At 37.1% G+C, this 16,813-nt stretch overlaps 1 protein-coding gene across 1 annotated transcript; it reads left to right on the forward strand.

Moving 5' to 3' along the window:
- Positions 1-6,431: 6,431 nt before the first annotated feature.
- LOC131619826 (uncharacterized) lies at positions 6,432-6,989 on the forward strand. Its single transcript, XM_058890876.1, has one exon. It carries the CDS (start codon positions 6,432-6,434, stop codon positions 6,987-6,989), a length of 558 nt encoding a protein of 185 aa, XP_058746859.1.
- The last annotated feature ends 9,824 nt before the right edge of the window (positions 6,990-16,813 follow it).

Genomic DNA, 16,813 nt, shown 5'->3' on the forward strand with positions numbered 1-16,813 from the left:
TTTTAATATGGTAAACAAGTAACGAATGGCCTCATTTACGTTTGTTTGATATAATAACTGTGAGGTATAATTTTTTTTTTATTATTTGTAATAATTTGTTTAAAATCTCAATTTAACTTACTGATATATTTTTACATAGAAACTATAAATTTTGTTGGTTACTCAGAACATAACTTAATATACCCAGTGAGATATTGGATCGAACTCTAGTATGGTCGAAGAGTAGCTTCTTGGTTCGACAGGGTTAAGCATGAAGTCGAAGGTTGTTCACATGCTTGTGTCGAAGATGCTAGGGTTGTTAGCATGTTAAATTAGGTTTTAGTGTTTAAACCCTAATTTGTTAAGTTAGCTTGTTTATTAAGTCGGCTTGTGTAATGGGCCTTGTGGAAAAAGCCCATTAGTTAGTATGTTAGGTTTTATTATAAATAGCATACTAGTCTCTCATCATTGCTAAGCTGCAAATCCTAATTTAGGGTGAGAGAGGTTATTTGTTATTCTTGTAAACTTGTAATCTTGTTTTAAGAGAAAGTGAAAGAATAGCAGTTATAACCAATTCTTGTGTTCTTCTTCTTCTCCCTAATTCCCTATTATACTTTGTTATTGGTATCGTTTTTCACAACAAATTGGTGCGGTGAGCGTGGAGAAGATGCCGTCAACAAAGTATGAGATTGAAAAATTCACCGGAGTGAATGATTTCGGTCTGTGGCGCTTGAAGATGAAAGCCCTACTGGTTCAGCAGGGTTGTTTGGAAGCGTTGAAGGGAGAGGCAGCCATGAATGCTGCATTAACGGCAGCGGAAAAGACAACTATGATCGAGAAAGCACACAACGCAATTTTGTTGAGCCTTGGTGATAAGGTTCTCCGACAGGTATCAAAGGAGACGACAACATCAGGGTTATGGGTGAAACTTGAAAGTTTGTATATGACCAAATCGCTGGTAAATCGACTCTACCTGAAGCAAGCTTTGTATTCATTCAAGATGATTGAAGACAAAGTATTGGCTGAGCAGTTGGATATGTTCAACAAGCTGATTCTTGATCTTGAAAATATTGATGTGAAGATCGATGATGAAGATCAAGCGCTGTTACTATTGTGTTCTTTGCCTAGATCACATGCTCACTTCAAAGAAACTCTCTTGTATGGAAGGGAGTCCCTGACGTTTGAAGAAGTTCAATCAGCCTTGTACTCTAAGGACTTGAATGAACGAAAGGAGCATAAACCTTCGACTGTTGGCGAAGGTTTGGCCGTTAAAGGAAAACTCTTACGAAAGGATGGTAAGTTCGACAAGAAGAAAGGAAAAAGCCAGTCGAAGTCTTACAGTGGCGAAGCATCTGGCATTCGATGTTACCATTGTAAAAAGGAGGGTCACACAAGAAAGGTGTGCCCTGAACGCCTGAAATATCATGGAGGTAAGGATAATGGCAACGCTGCCATTGTTCAAGATGATTTCGAATCATCTGATGTTCTTGTGGTTTCAAGCAGTGACTCTAAGAGAGAGTGGATTATGGATTCAGGTTGCACTTGACACATGACTCCAAACAAAGACTTGTTCGAGGAATTATGTGATCAAGATGGTGGATCAGTATTGCTGGGAAACAACAAGGCTTGCAAGATTGCAGGTATTGGATCTGTTAGATTCAAGCTCCATGATGAGTCAATAAGGTTGTTGACTGAAGTCAGGTATGTTCCTGATTTGAAGAGAAATCTACTTTCTCTTGGTGAATTCGGCAAGAAAGGATATGTTTTCCAAGGAGAGAAAAGTATCCTAAGAGTCATGAAGGGTTTGAAGGAAGTCTTGAGAGGCGTGAAGAAACAAAGCTTGTATACCCTTGAGGCTGAAGTTGTAAGTGGTTCGACAAATGTTGCATCCACGAAACCTTTGTCGAAAACAGAAATCTGGCACATGAGATTAGGCCATGTCAGTGAAAGGGGTCTGGTCGAATTAGGGAAACAAAATCTGCTTGGTGGAGACAAAGTCGAAAAGCTGAAGTTTTGTGAACCCTGTGTACTTGGAAAATCTTGCAGAGTGAAGTTCAACAAAGGCAAATCAAGAACACATGGATCCCTTGATTACATCCATGCTGATCTTTGGGGGCCTGCAAGGTGTGCATCACATTCTGGGGCAAGGTATTTCCTATCCATAGTAGATGATTATTCCAGAAAATTATGGGTATTCATCCAGAAGACTAAGGATGAAACTTTTGAGAATTTCAAAAGTTGGAAGACTCTGGTTGAAAATCAAACTGGCAGAAAGGTCAAGAGGTTGAGAACCGACAATGGCCTTGAATTTTGCAATGAGGCATTCGACAGTTTTTGTGCTACCTCTGGTATTGCAAGGCATAGAACTACTACAGGTACTCCACAACAAAATGGTTTGGCTGAAAGGTTTAATCGAACTATTTTGGAGAGAGTCAGATGCATGTTGACTAGTGCGGGGTTAAAGAAGGTGTTCTGGGCTGAGGCTGTTGCGACAACAACATATCTGATAAACAGATGTCCTTCGACAACGTTAGATATGAAGACACCTGAAGAAGTTTGGTCGTGACATCCACCAGATCTCGACAAACTGAGAGTATTTGGCTGCATAGCCTATGCTCACATTAGGCAAGACAAGGTCAAACCTAGAGCTCTGAAATGCATGTTCATGGGATACCCAGAAGGAGTCAAAGCTTATAGGCTATGGTGCCTAGAGCCAGGTCACAGGAGGTGTATCATCAGTCGAGATGTTGTTTTCAATGAAGCTGAAATGGCTTTTAAGAAAACTGATGATGTTGGTCGAAGTACAGAAACATCTGACGAAGAGCTGGAACAGGTAGAGATTCCTGTTGAGGTGGAGCATGTTGATGCTGAATTGCATGTCCCTGATGAAGTCGAAGAAGAAGCAGAAGAAGCTGAGGAAGTTGAGGAAATTGACGATGACTACCTATTGTCGAGAGATAGGTCGAGAAGAGTCATCAAACTACCTCAGAGACTTGGGTATGCAGATCTTATAGCTTATGCATTAATCTCTGCCAGTGAGGTTCTTGATGATGAACCAAGAGATTATAAGGAAGTTATGAGGATTCAAAATAAGACTGAATGGCTGAAGGCCATGGATGATGAGATGAAATCTCTTCATGATAATCACACTTGGGAACTGATCAAGAAACCTGCTGGGGCAAGGTTAGTCAGCTGTAAATGGATTTTCAAAGTTAAGGAAGGAATTGAAGGAGTGACGTCGAAAAGATACAAGGCAAGGCTGGTTGCAAGGGGTTTCACTCAGAAAGAAGGTGTCGACTTCAATGATGTGTTCTCTCCTGTTGTGAAGCATAGGTCCATTCGAATGTTGCTTGCCATGGTGGCATAGTTCGACCTTGAACTGGAACAAATGGATGTGAAGACTGCGTTCTTGTATGGTGATTTAGATGAAACGATCCTGATGAGGCAACCTGAAGGGTATGTCGAAAAGGGAAAGGAAGATTATGTGTGCAAGCTAAAAAGATCTTTATATGGGCTGAAACAATCTCCTCGACAGTGGAATAGGAGATTCGACAAGTTCATGGCACACATAAGTTTCATTAGAAGTCATTTCGACCATTGTGTTTACTTCAGATTTCGACCTGGTAATTCATTTGTTATATTGTTGCTTTATGTTGATGATATTCTCATAGCAAGCAACAGTGTCGAAGATGTGATGAGGGTGAAAGCTGAACTCAATAAGGAGTTCGATATGAAGGATCTGGGAGCTGCTTCCAGGATTCTTGGAATTGATATTCGAAGAGATAGAAAGAAGTCGAAGTTATGTCTATCTCAAGAGGCATATCTACGGAAGATTCTTGAAAAGTTTGGTATGTCGAATTCGAAGCCAGTTGTGACTCCAACAAACCCTCAATTCAAGCTGAGTATTGATCAGTGTCCCAGTACTGATGTCGAAAGAGCCTATATGATTAGCATCCCATATGCTAATATAGTCGGTTCTTTGATGTATGTTATGGTTTGTACTAGACCCGACATAGCATACGCAGTAAGTCTTGTAAGCAGGTACATGGCGAATCCTGGAAAGGCTCACTGGCAAGCATTGAAGTGGATTTTAAGGTACATAAATGGGTCTCTGAATAGAGTCCTAATTTATGGTGGAGCCTTGGGTGAAGATGGTAAAGCAGTAATCGAAGGATATGTCGACTCTGATTATGCAGGTTGTATGGATTCCAGGAAATCTATTTCTGGATATGTTTTCACTATGTTTGGCACAGCAATTAGTTGGAAAGCAACACTTCAGAAGGTTGTTGCTCTATCAAACACTGAAGCAGAGTATATTGCATTAACTGAAGCTGTGAAAGAAGCATTGTGGCTTGAAGGTTTTGCGAAGGAGCTGAAACTTCAAGGCCGAGTTATCACTGTTAAATGTGATAATCAAAGTGCAATACACCTGTCGAAGAATTCAGCCTATCATGAGCGAACTAAGCACATTGATGTGAGGCTGCATTTCGTCAGAGGAGTAATCGAGCGTGGAGAAGTCCAAGTGCTGAAGGTTTCGACTGAAGACAATGCTGCTGATATGATCACCAAGACATTACCGAGTTGCAAGTTTTTCCACTGTATGCAGTTGCTAAAGCTGCATGAAGAAAGCTAGTTTGTTCCCTTGATGTTGTAGAGTTAGATCCAAGGTGGAGATTTGTGAGATATTGGATCGAACTCTAGTATGGTCGAAGAGTAGCTTCTTGGTTCGACAGGGTTAAGCATGAAGTCGAAGGTTGTTCACATGCTTGTGTCGAAGATGCTAGGGTTGTTAGCATGTTAAATTAGGTTTTAGTGTTTAAACCCTAATTTGTTAAGTTAGCTTGTTTATTAAGTTGGCTTGTGTAATGGGCCTTGTGGAAAAAGCCCATTAGTTAGTATGTTAGGTTTTATTATAAATAGCATACTAGTCTCTCATCATTGCTAAGCTGCAAATCCTAATTTAGGGTGAGAGAGGTTATTTGTTATTCTTGTAAACTTGTAATCTTGTTTTAAGAGAAAGTGAAAGAATAGCAGTTATAACCAATTCTTGTGTTCTTCTTCTTCTCCCTAATTCCCTATTATACTTTGTTATTGGTATCGTTTTTCACAACATACCCAAAATACAAATTAGATTGTTAACAAAACTAAATTTACACGTATCCAAAATAGTATATCAACAGAAGCTATAGATATTTGAAAACAGGATCATATAATGCATACAAAACCTATAATAACACTTGGAATACATAAAATCTCTACACCAAAAAAATTTATACATATTTGAACCTATAATGATAAAATCAAATATATGCGTAATAGAAAACCTTTATACAATGCTTACAACAACTAAGAAGAACTAGTGTTGTTGGGATTCATAAAAAGATAAGAAGACACTAGGAATCGAACATTGCTTTTGTGAGTTTTTGACACCTTGATCATCATCGTGACACCATTAGTTTTTCTTTTAATTTTAGTACTAGTTGAGGTTGTTTGAGAGGTTGTGGTCGAATCGCCCATCATTGTGTAAACTTCTTAAGAGCATACATTCAACATATTCTCAAACTAATGCATACTCTCAAACTAACACTATTAAAGAAATACGACATTTCAAGATATTTGCTAAGACACCTAATGCTTTTGAGCTATACTATACTCATTATACAATTCCTAAGAACATACATTCACCATACTCTCAAACTAACACTATTCTAAAAAAAACAATATTTCAGTGGTCACTAACGTAACACCATTTTCTCAAACTAACACTATTCAAGAAAAACAACATTTTTATCAACATCTCAGGGTCAGTGACACTATTTTCTCAAACTAATACTAGATCAAGTGAGTTACGTAAGGAAAAAGTGATGACAAGCTTCATTCGAGTTGGATTGGAAAAGTTGATGTTGGAAGAGATGATGTAGGAAGACATGATGGAATCTAAATTTTGATAAAGATGAAAATCGCCTATTTTTTTTTTTAAGAAAGTAGCGATGAAACGAGCGGCGTTTATAGATAAATAAAAAGTTAGAGTCTAGTTCTATGATTATTCATGCAAAAAACTTACATGTCGATTATAGAGGATAATCGAGAGAATAAATTAATTTAAAATTAAAAAGTATATAAAAGTGTCATATTCTCATAAATTCATGCAGACAATATTACTTCTCGGTTGAACAAAGTAACCGAGGAAAAATACAAATTTAAAAATAAAGAATTTATATAAAAATAAGGACATTTGAATATATTAATTACGTAATTAAAAATAAATAAATAAATAAATAAAAGGGAAAAACGAAAGACACCAGGTGAGAAAATGTAACACTTGGTTGGACTGCAATGCCTCTTTGTTGGATAAACCTCCGCCAACCAACAACCAGGACGGGGAGGACTCCAATAAACCTCCGCCTACTGTCTGCGAGTTCTTTTTGGGGTGTATTTCAATGATAATTGCAATGGTAATTCTGATAGCTATCGGCTTTCTACTATATTTTGGTATCTCTAAAGCGATAAAGTTCACCACAACTGATGCCCCTGTCCCAGAGCCCCCTAAACCGATGGAGTTCATCATAACTGATGCCTCAATCATGCAGTTCGATCTCACAAGCGACAACACCTTATACTATCATTTTAAGCTCAATATTAATGTGACAAACCCAGAATACATCGGCATATTCACGAGAAGTATCCCTATCACTGCGATTTCTTCATATAAAGGTAACAAATTTGCTGTGGTGGACATGGAATCCCTTACCCCACAATTTGAGAAGACCATTTTGCTTAAATCGGTTGTGTTTTACGGAAACAGTTTGATCAAACTCAATGTACAACAACTTATGGAGTACCATAATGAGACACGATTGGGGATTTTTAATTTAGATCTGATACTAAATTTCAACCACCATCAATATGCTTATTGTATAGGTTTGGGAGTTCCTTTGATTTCCAATGTAAAATTAGAATCTACTTTTAATGTTACCAAATGCTCCCGTGAATATCAGGGATGGGGTTAGGATTTAGGTTTTTTTATAAGTTTTGTTTTTTGTTTTTTATATTTGGGTACATGTTTTTGTTTTTATTCTTATCATATAGATGGAACGTTTGTTATAATATTTGGCTTCTAAGGGTCTGTTTGGTAAAAATAGCGGTTGACTGATAAGCTAGCTGATACTGATGACTGATGACTTATAGCTTATAGCGGATGGTTGAGACTGATAGCTTATAAGCTCATTGAAGTGTTTGGTAAAATTAGCAGTTTAAGAGGCACTTCCGCATTCCAAATAGATGATAAAACGCAATCAAAATGATTTACCGGACTGCAAGGGATACTCGATTTGCGCAACTCGCTATAACACGAAGACACGAAGAAGGTGCCTTCCGCCAATAACAACCAAGACACCGAGTCCACCCGTGATGTATCACTAACAGGTGCTGGCAGCAACTGGAGCATGGATGGATGCGCCAAAACAGAGCTCAGGTGAGCTGGGTTTAGGATACCGAAATCGCCCCAATGCCACTCTCTGTCTATCCAACCTCCCATACCGGAAATAGAGACATCCTGCAAAAGAGATAAGTCAAACAAATCCGAAAAAATATCCATAATTCCCGCATCCGACCATGAAGCATGCCAAAAGGATAGAGTGACCAAGACCAACACGAAATTTAAGATTCTTCACTAAAAAATCTTCCGGAAAACTTTTCTCCAAAGAGGAGATGTCCGACCACCAAATGGATCTCTTACTCCTATTAACATTCTTCTTTTCTCCTATCAAAGCTTTTAACTTTGCATCCTCATATCTCGCCTTCAAAACCCGATACCACAAAGAATTTGAAGCTTAAAAAATTCTCCACCTCCACTTCCAAAGAAGCGCAATATTAAAATCTTTCCAAACTTCTTAAACCAAGACCGCCTTTATCCATGGTAGGCACATTTCTTTCCAACTCACCCAATGGATTTTCCTCTTCTTCTCTGATTTCCCCCACAAAAAATTACTTTTAAATTTATTGATCTCCACAATTATCTTCTTAGGGGCTTTGTAGAAAGATAAAGTAAATATCGCTAGACTACTCAAAACCGATTTCAAAAGAGTAATCCTCCCACCAAAACTAAGCCACCTCCCTTTCCAAGAATTCAACCTTTTTCTAATGTTATTCAAAAGCGGTCTCCAACATGTAGCCCTTCTAGGATTAGGACACACACACACACACACACACACACACACACACACACACACACACACACACATATATATATATATATATATATATATATATATATATATATATATATATATATATGAGGAGGTTTATATTTACTCCAGAAGTAAGTTGATATAACTTACTCCACATCTTAGACCATTAATTCTTTTCAATCTAATGGTTAAAAATAATAAGTAATAGTTTTCTCTCTCCATTTTTAATTACTATTATTTATAACCATTAGATTGAAAAGAATTCATGGTATAAGATGTGGAGTAAGTTATATCAACTTACTCCTGGAATAAATATAACCCTCCTATATATATATATATATATATATATATATATATATATATATATATATATATATATACATATATATATATATATATATATATATATATATATATATGCGCCAAGAAATTTAAACTCTTTTGCCTCCGTCCTACAAGAAAGAAAAGAAGTTGCCACATTCGAAAAAAGAGGATTAATATTAATTCCAATGATTTTACTCTTGTGATAGTTGATATCAAGACCCGACACCATTTCAAAGCCTTTCAAAACCGAATTAATGGCACAAAGATGATTCCAACTCCCATCCCCTACTAATAAAGTGTTATCCGCAAATTGAAGAATGTCTATAAAACATCTACCATTCAAATTACATCCCGCGAAATCACCGTTTTGAACCACCTTATTAACCATAGCCTTTTATCCTTCCACCACTATGACAAAGAGAAAGGGAGAAAAGGGTCTCCTTGACAAAGACCTCTTTCCACATCGAATTCCAAAGTAGGACTACTGTTAATGAGAACCGACATCTTACTCGAAAACACCAAGGCTTACATCCATTTCATCCAAAAGGCCCAAAACCCATCCTCCTCATCATGTATCTTAGAAAATTTCAACTAAATTTATCGTAAGCTTTTTCGAAATCCACTTTGAAGAGAAGACATTCCTTCTCTTTCTTAGTTGCATAGTCCACCAACTCATTATAGCTACAAGAATTCCATCAATCATTTCTCTTCCCGAAACAAAAGCATTTTGACAATTCAAAATCATAGAAGAAAGAACCTTCTTAATCATACTAGCCGAAACTTTAGAAATGATTTTATGGATGCACCACACTAAGAAAATAGGACGATACTCGTCTATACCTAACATGTTAGAGGACTTCGGAAGAAGAGAAAGAAACGAAGAGGTAGTAGACTGTGATAACCTCGCTCCTTTGTAAAAATCCCTAAAACACATTAGAACATCATCTTCTAAGAAAGACCAACAACTCTTCATAAAGAGAAGAGAAAAGTCATTCGGGCCCGGGCTCTTAGAACCATCACAACTCCAAACTAAATCCTTGATCTCTAAATCCGTAAAAGGAGCCTCCAATTCAAAACTATCTTCCGAACTCAATGAATTAAGAGTAATTCCATCTTAAGATGGTCTATCAAAACAAACTTCTTTGAATTTATCTTTAAAATGTAATTTAACCACCTCTTTGACCTCCCTCACCGAATTCACCACACCTCCACTAGAATTCATATAACTAAAATGATTTCTACTCCTCCTCTCCTTCATAACTCTACGAAAGAACTTATTATTATTATCTCCATCATTAAAACATTAAGTATGTATAAGGCTGTCATGATGACAACCCTAGACAAAACCCTAGCTTTAAGATGATGTGTCTTTCTCTCGAAACTTTTCAAATTATATTAATTTAATTATTATTAAAAAATCTTCTAAACCAAAAAACATAACTCTTCTTTTTTAAACTTTAATGCATTAACAATTACTACTATAAAATATTTAAATTAAAAAAATATGTTAAGCAATTAAAGTAGATAAAATTTTAATAAAACAGTCTAAAGTTCATAAGCATTTTATTTTAATAATATAAAATAAAAATATTTTTACTAAACTAAAAAATATGTGTTAAATAATCGAAGAAGATAAAATATTATAGAAATAATAATTTAAAAATAAAATTAAAGTTTTTTTTTGAATCAAAGAGAAATATATTAATTTAAAAAAACAATTTAGGTACAAAGGTGATCAAAAGAGATCCAACCCTCCAGCCAAACAAAGAAAAACAAAACAACTAAGCCAATTAGCGTAAGTCATCAAAGTTGTTATATGACATCTTAATTTTGTGTACTGCCATCCCCTATACACTATACTGTCAATGATTTGTCTATACGTATCTATAGCATCATGATTATCAAAACAGACGGAGTTTCAGTATTGCCATATACTATTAACTATTTCTGCTATAGCCATTCTCATAATGGTCTCTTTCCAACCTTTCCCTTTAGTGACCCAGATTAACCAAGCAATCTCTGTATCCCGAGTATTTGGGTTGTGCATAACACCCAACCAAGCTAAGACTTTCTCCCAAACTCCCCTAGTATTGCTGCAGCCAAAGAACAAATGAGAGACAATTTCTTCATCCCGTCAACAAAGACTAAAGTTGCTATCTTTCATTAACTCAAACCTCTTTAATCTTTCCTTTGTAGAAAGCTTGTTATGGAAAGCAAGCCAAAGTCACACAATAGCTCGAGGCCGAAACTTGTTGCAAAACAACAACTTACTCCAAGGAACCCGAGTCCCATCATCATTCAACATGGCATACATCACCTTCATAGGGAATTTCTGGTTCAGCAGACTTTGATTCCAAACTTGCTGAAGACGATTAATGTTCTCCCTCTGGTTCAAAATGTTATTCAGAATTCATGTACTATTCCTATTTACATTAGCTTCCATAATATCCTTACCTTTTAGGTAATAAGTGTGAACCCATTTCACCCGCATATTATCAGCTTTCCTACAAACATTCCATAAGTATTTCAACATACATACATTATTCCAAGTTTGCAGATTCAGAATATCAATTCCCCCTTGCTTTTTGGAGCTACACATTCTCTTCCAAGCAACCAAACTCTTTCTACTAATTTCTTGTTTGTCAGTCCAAATAAAGTTGCGACAAATAGCGTTAATTTTTTTGATAACAAACTGAGGTATAGGAAAACAATGGGCCAAATAGCTAGCAATAGCATAAGCTATACTCTTCACCAGTTGGATCCGCCCTGCATAGCTAAGCAGCTTTGCAGTCTAATGCTTTGTTCTGGACATAATTTTATTAATAAGTGGCAAATATAAGGCAATGGGAAGTTTATTACTAGATAAAGACACCCCAAGATATCTGACAGGTAGAGTCCCACCCTTCGACCATACTAGAGTTCGATCCAATATCTCACAAATCTACACCTTGGATCTAACTCTACAACATCAAGGGAACAAACTAGCTTTCTTCATGCAGCTTTATCAACTGCATACAGTGGAAAAACTTGCAACTCGGCAATGTCTTGGTGATCATATCAGCAACATTATCTTCAGTCGAAATCTTCAGCACTTGGACTTCTCCACGCTCGATTACTCCTCTGTCGAAATGCAGCCTCACATCAACGTGCTTAGTTCGCTCATGATAGGCTGAATTCTTCGACAGGTGTATTGCACTTTGACTATCACATTTAACAGTGATACCTCGACCTTGAAGTTTTAGCTCCTTTGCAAAACCTTCAAGCCACAATGCTTCTTTCACAACTTCAGTTAAGGCAATATATTCCACTTTAGTGGTTCATAGAGCAACAACCTTCTAAAGTATTGCTTTCCAACTAATTGTTGTGCTAAACATAGTGAAAACATATCCAGAAATAGATTTTCTGGAATCCATACAACCTGCATAATCAGAGTCGACATATCCTTCGATTACTGTTTTACTATCTTCACCTAAGGCTCCACCATAAATTAGGATTATGTTCAGAGACCCATTTATGTACCTTAAAATCCACTTCAATGCTTGCCAGTGAGCCTTTCCAGGATTCGCCATGTACCTGCTTACAAGACTTACTCCATATGCTATATCGGGTCTAGTACATACCATAACATACATCAAAGAACCAACTATATTAGCATATGGGATGCTATTCATATGGGCTCTTTCGTCATCAGTACTGGGACACTGATCAATACTCAGCTTGAATTGAGGGTTTGTAGGAGTCACAACTGACTTCGAATTCGACATACCAAAACTTTCGAGAATCTTTCGTAGATATGCCTCTTGAGATAGGCATAACTTCGACTTATTTCTGTCTCTTCGAATGTCAATTCCAAGAATTCTGGAAGCAGCTCCCAGATCCTTCATATCGAACTCCTTATTGAGTTCAGCCTTCACCCTCATCACATCTTCAACATTGTTGCTTGCTATGAGAATATTATCCAAATAAAGCAACAAAATAACAAATGAATTACCAGTCGAAATCTGAAGTAAACGCAGTGGTCGAACTGACTTCTAATGAAACTTATGCGTGCCATGAACTTGTCGAATCTCCTATTCTAGTGTCTAGAAGATTGTTTCAGCCCATACAAAGATCTCTTTAACTTGCACACATAATTTTCCTTCCCTTTTCGACATACCCTTCAGGTTGCCTTATCAGGATCATTTCATCTATATAACCATACAAGAACGCAGTCTTCACATCCATTTGTTCTAGTTCAAGATCGAACTGTGTCACCATGGCAAGCAACATTCGAATGGACCTATGCTTCACAACAGTAGAAAACACATCATTGAAGTCGACACCTTCTTTCTGAGTGAAACCCCTTGCAACTAGCCTTGCCTTGTATCTTTTCGACGTCACTCCTTCGATTCCTTCCTTAATTTTGAAAATCCATTTACAACTGACTAACCTTGCCCTAGCAGGTTTCTTGATCAGTTCCCAAGTGTGATTATCATGAAGATATTTCATCTCATCATCCATGGCCTTCAACCATTCAGTCTTATTTCGACTCCTCATAACTTCCTTGTAAGCTCTAGGTTCTTCGTCTAGAACCTCACTTGCAGAGATTAAGGCATAAGCTATAAGATCTGCATACCCAAGTCTCTGAGGTGCCTTGATGACTCTTCTCGACCTATCTCTCGAGAATAGGTAGTCATCGACAGTTTCCTCATCCTCAGCATCTTCTGCTTCTTCTTCGAATTCATCTGGGATATGCAATTCAGCATCAACATGTTCCACCTCAATAGGAATCTCTACTTGTTCCAGCTCTTCGTCAGATGTTTCTGTACTTCGACCAACATCATCAATTTTCTTAAAAGCCATTTCAGCTTCATTGAAAACTACATCTCGACTGGTGATACACCTCCTGTGACCTGGCTCTAAGCACCATAGCCTATAAGCTTTGACTCCTTCAGGGTATCCCATGAACATGCATTTTAGAGCTCTAGGTTTGACCTTGTCTTGCCTAATGTGAGCATAGGCTACGCAGCCAAATACTCTCAGTTTGTCGAGATTTGGTGGATGTCCTGACCAAACTTCTTCAGGTGTCTTCATATCTAACGCTGTCGAAGGACATCTGTTTATCAGATATGTTGCTGTCGAAACAACCTCAGCCCAGAACACCTTCTTTAACCCTGCACAAGTTAACATGCATCTGACTCTCTCCAAAATAGTTCGATTAAACCTTTCATCCAAACCATTTTGCTGTGGAGTACCTGCAGTAGTTTTATGCCTTGCAATACCAGAGGCAGCACAAAAGCTGTCGAATGCCTCATTGCAAAATTCAAGGTCATTGTCGGTTCTTAACCTCTTAACCTTTCTGTCAGTCTGATTTTAAACCAGGGTCTTCCAACTTTTGAAATTCTCAAAAGTTTCATCCTTAGTCTTTTGGATGAATACCCATAATTTTCTGGAATAATCATCTACTATGGATAGAAAATACCTTGCTCCTGAATGTGATGGACACCTTGCAGGCCCCCCAAGATTAGCATGGATGTAATCAAGGGATCCATGTGTTCTTTGTTTTCCTTTGTTGAACTTCACTCTGCAAGATTTTCCAAGTACACAGGGTTCACAAAACTTCAGCTTTTCGACTTTGTCTCCACCAAGCAGATTTTGTTTCCCTAATTCGACCAGACCCCTTTCACTGATATGGCCCAATCTCATGTGCCAGATTTCTGTCTTCGACAAAGGTTTCGTGGATGCAACATTTGTCGAAACACTTACAACTTCAGTCTCAAGGGTATACAAGCTTTGTTTCATCACGCCTCTCAAGACTTCCTTCGACCCCTTCATGACTCTTAGGATATTTTTCTCTCCTTGGAAAACATATCCTTTCTTGTAGAATTCACCAAGATAAAGTAGATTTCTCTTCAAATCAGGAACATACCTGACTTCAGTCAACAACCTTATTGACTCATCATGGAGCTTGAACCTTACAGATCCAACACCTGCAATCTTGCAAGCCTTGTTGTTTCCCAGCAATACTGATCCACCATCTTGATCACATAATTCCTCGAACAAGTCTTTGTTTGGAGTCATGTGCCAAGTGCAACCTGAATCCATAATCCTCTCTCTTCTCGAGTCACTGCTTGAAACCACAAGACCATCAGATGATTCGAAATCATCTTGAAAAATGGCTGCATTGCCATTATCCTTACCTCCATGATCTTTCAGGCGTTCAGGGCACACCTTTCTTGTGTGACCCTCCTTCTTACAATGATAGCATCGAATGCCAGATGCTTCGCCACTGTAAGACTTCGACTGGCTTTTGCCCTTCTTGTCGAACTTACCATTCTTTCGCAAGAATTTTCCTTTAACGGTTAAACCTTCACCAACAGTCGAAGGTTTATGCTCCTTTCGTTCATTCAAGTCCTTAGAATACAAGGCTGATTGAACTTCTTCAAACGTCAGGGACTCCCTTCCATACAAGAGAGTTTCTTTGAAGTGAGCATGTGATCGAGGCAAAGAACACAGTAGTAACAGCGCTTGATCTTCATCATCGATCTTTACATTAATATTTTCAAGATCAAGAATCAGCTTGTTGAACATATCCAACTGCTCAGCCAACACTTTGTCTTCAATCATCTTGAATGAATACAAAGCTTGCTTCAGGTAGAGTCGATTTACCAGCGATTTGGTCATGTACAAACTTTCAAGTTTCACCCATAACCCTGATGTCGTCGTCTCCTTTGATACCTGTCTGAGAACCTTATCACCAAGGCTCAACAAAATTGCGATGTGTGCATTCTCGATCATAGTCGTCTTCTCCGCTGCCGTTAATGCATCATTCATGGTTGCCTCTCCCTTCAACGATTCCAAACAACCCTGCTGAACCAGTAGGGCTTTCATCTTCAAGCGCCACAGACCAAAATCATTCACTCCGGTGAACTTTTCAATCTCATACTTTGTTGACGGCATCTTCTCCACGCTCACCGCACCAATTTGTTGTGAAAAACGATACCAATAACAAAGTATAACAGAGAATTAGAGAGGAGAAGAAGAACACAAGGAATTGGTTATAACTGATATTCTTTTACTTTCTCTTAAAACAAGATTACAAGTTTACAAGAATAACAAATAACCTCTCTCACCCTAAATTAGGATTTGCAGCTTAGCAATGATGAGAGACTAGTATGCTATTTATAATAAAATCTAACATACTAACTAATGGGCTTTTTCAGCAAGATCCATTACACAAGTCAACTTAATAAACAAGTTAACTTAACAAATTAGAATTTAAATACCAAACCTAATTTAACATGCTAACAACCCTAGAGAAAATAAAAAATACAATAACACTCTTTATCTGGAGATTTATCTCCAAGGCTCAGCCTCAGGCGGCTACTTTATCTGAGGGTTTTTGTGTTTGCTACAATGGGTCCCGCCTCTGACCCTGACCTGTGGTCTGGGGATATACTAATAGTATAACCGTTTTAAATTCCTATGCAACGTTTGAGATGTTGGTGGAAGGGTCCTGCATCCTGATATTTTGTTTGTATTATCTAATCTGCTGTAGCAGTGGCTGTTTTTAGAGTCTGTACCCTCTAGTGAAGTTTGTTCTATTTGCTTTGTTAAAAATAAAATATCCACCACATGCTATCTCTATCTTTTTTATATTAACGCTATCTCTATCTTCTCATATTAAACCATTATTATTAAGAAAGTCAAAACATAGTTTATTTGCCAAACAAAGAATGGTTTACAATTCTAAATTCAATCAGAGATGACTTCACCAAACATATGGCCACGTTGGTATACAGCATGATATATAATGTCAAAATTTTACTTCTTATAACACAATTCTAAAAATACTTGAACATAAATATTAAGAGCATGTTAGGGTTTTATTTTTTAGTTTTCCGAATTTATTTTTTATAAAAACTATTTATTTATTTATTTAAATAAATATATTTTTAAAATTAAAAAATTTGTTAGGTTCACACACTTTCATAGTTAATTCATATTTATTATTTAATTTATTTTACATTTCTAACTAGTAAGAAACCCGTGCTATCGCACGGGCCCTGTCTGGATTTATATTACATGTCTACAAAATTATTATTTATAAAGTTTGAATTCATTATTCAATTGGTTAACATTGACCGAAAATATGCTAATAATATGCACCAAATTTTAAGCATTGATTCGTACTTACAATAAATTGTACAACCAATTATCTAACTTCAATTATATAAAACAACCGCAAAAAAATTTTTAAAAGATGAACATTAAAATGAACCGTCTACCGATGGTATCTCTTAGACAGGTTTACATCTACCCGTGAATCTAGATGAGTTAAC

The sequence above is a fragment of the Vicia villosa genome, linkage group LG7 (genome assembly GCF_029867415.1).
Source record: "Vicia villosa cultivar HV-30 ecotype Madison, WI linkage group LG7, Vvil1.0, whole genome shotgun sequence".
In the NCBI taxonomy this organism is placed as follows: Eukaryota; Viridiplantae; Streptophyta; class Magnoliopsida; order Fabales; family Fabaceae; genus Vicia; species Vicia villosa.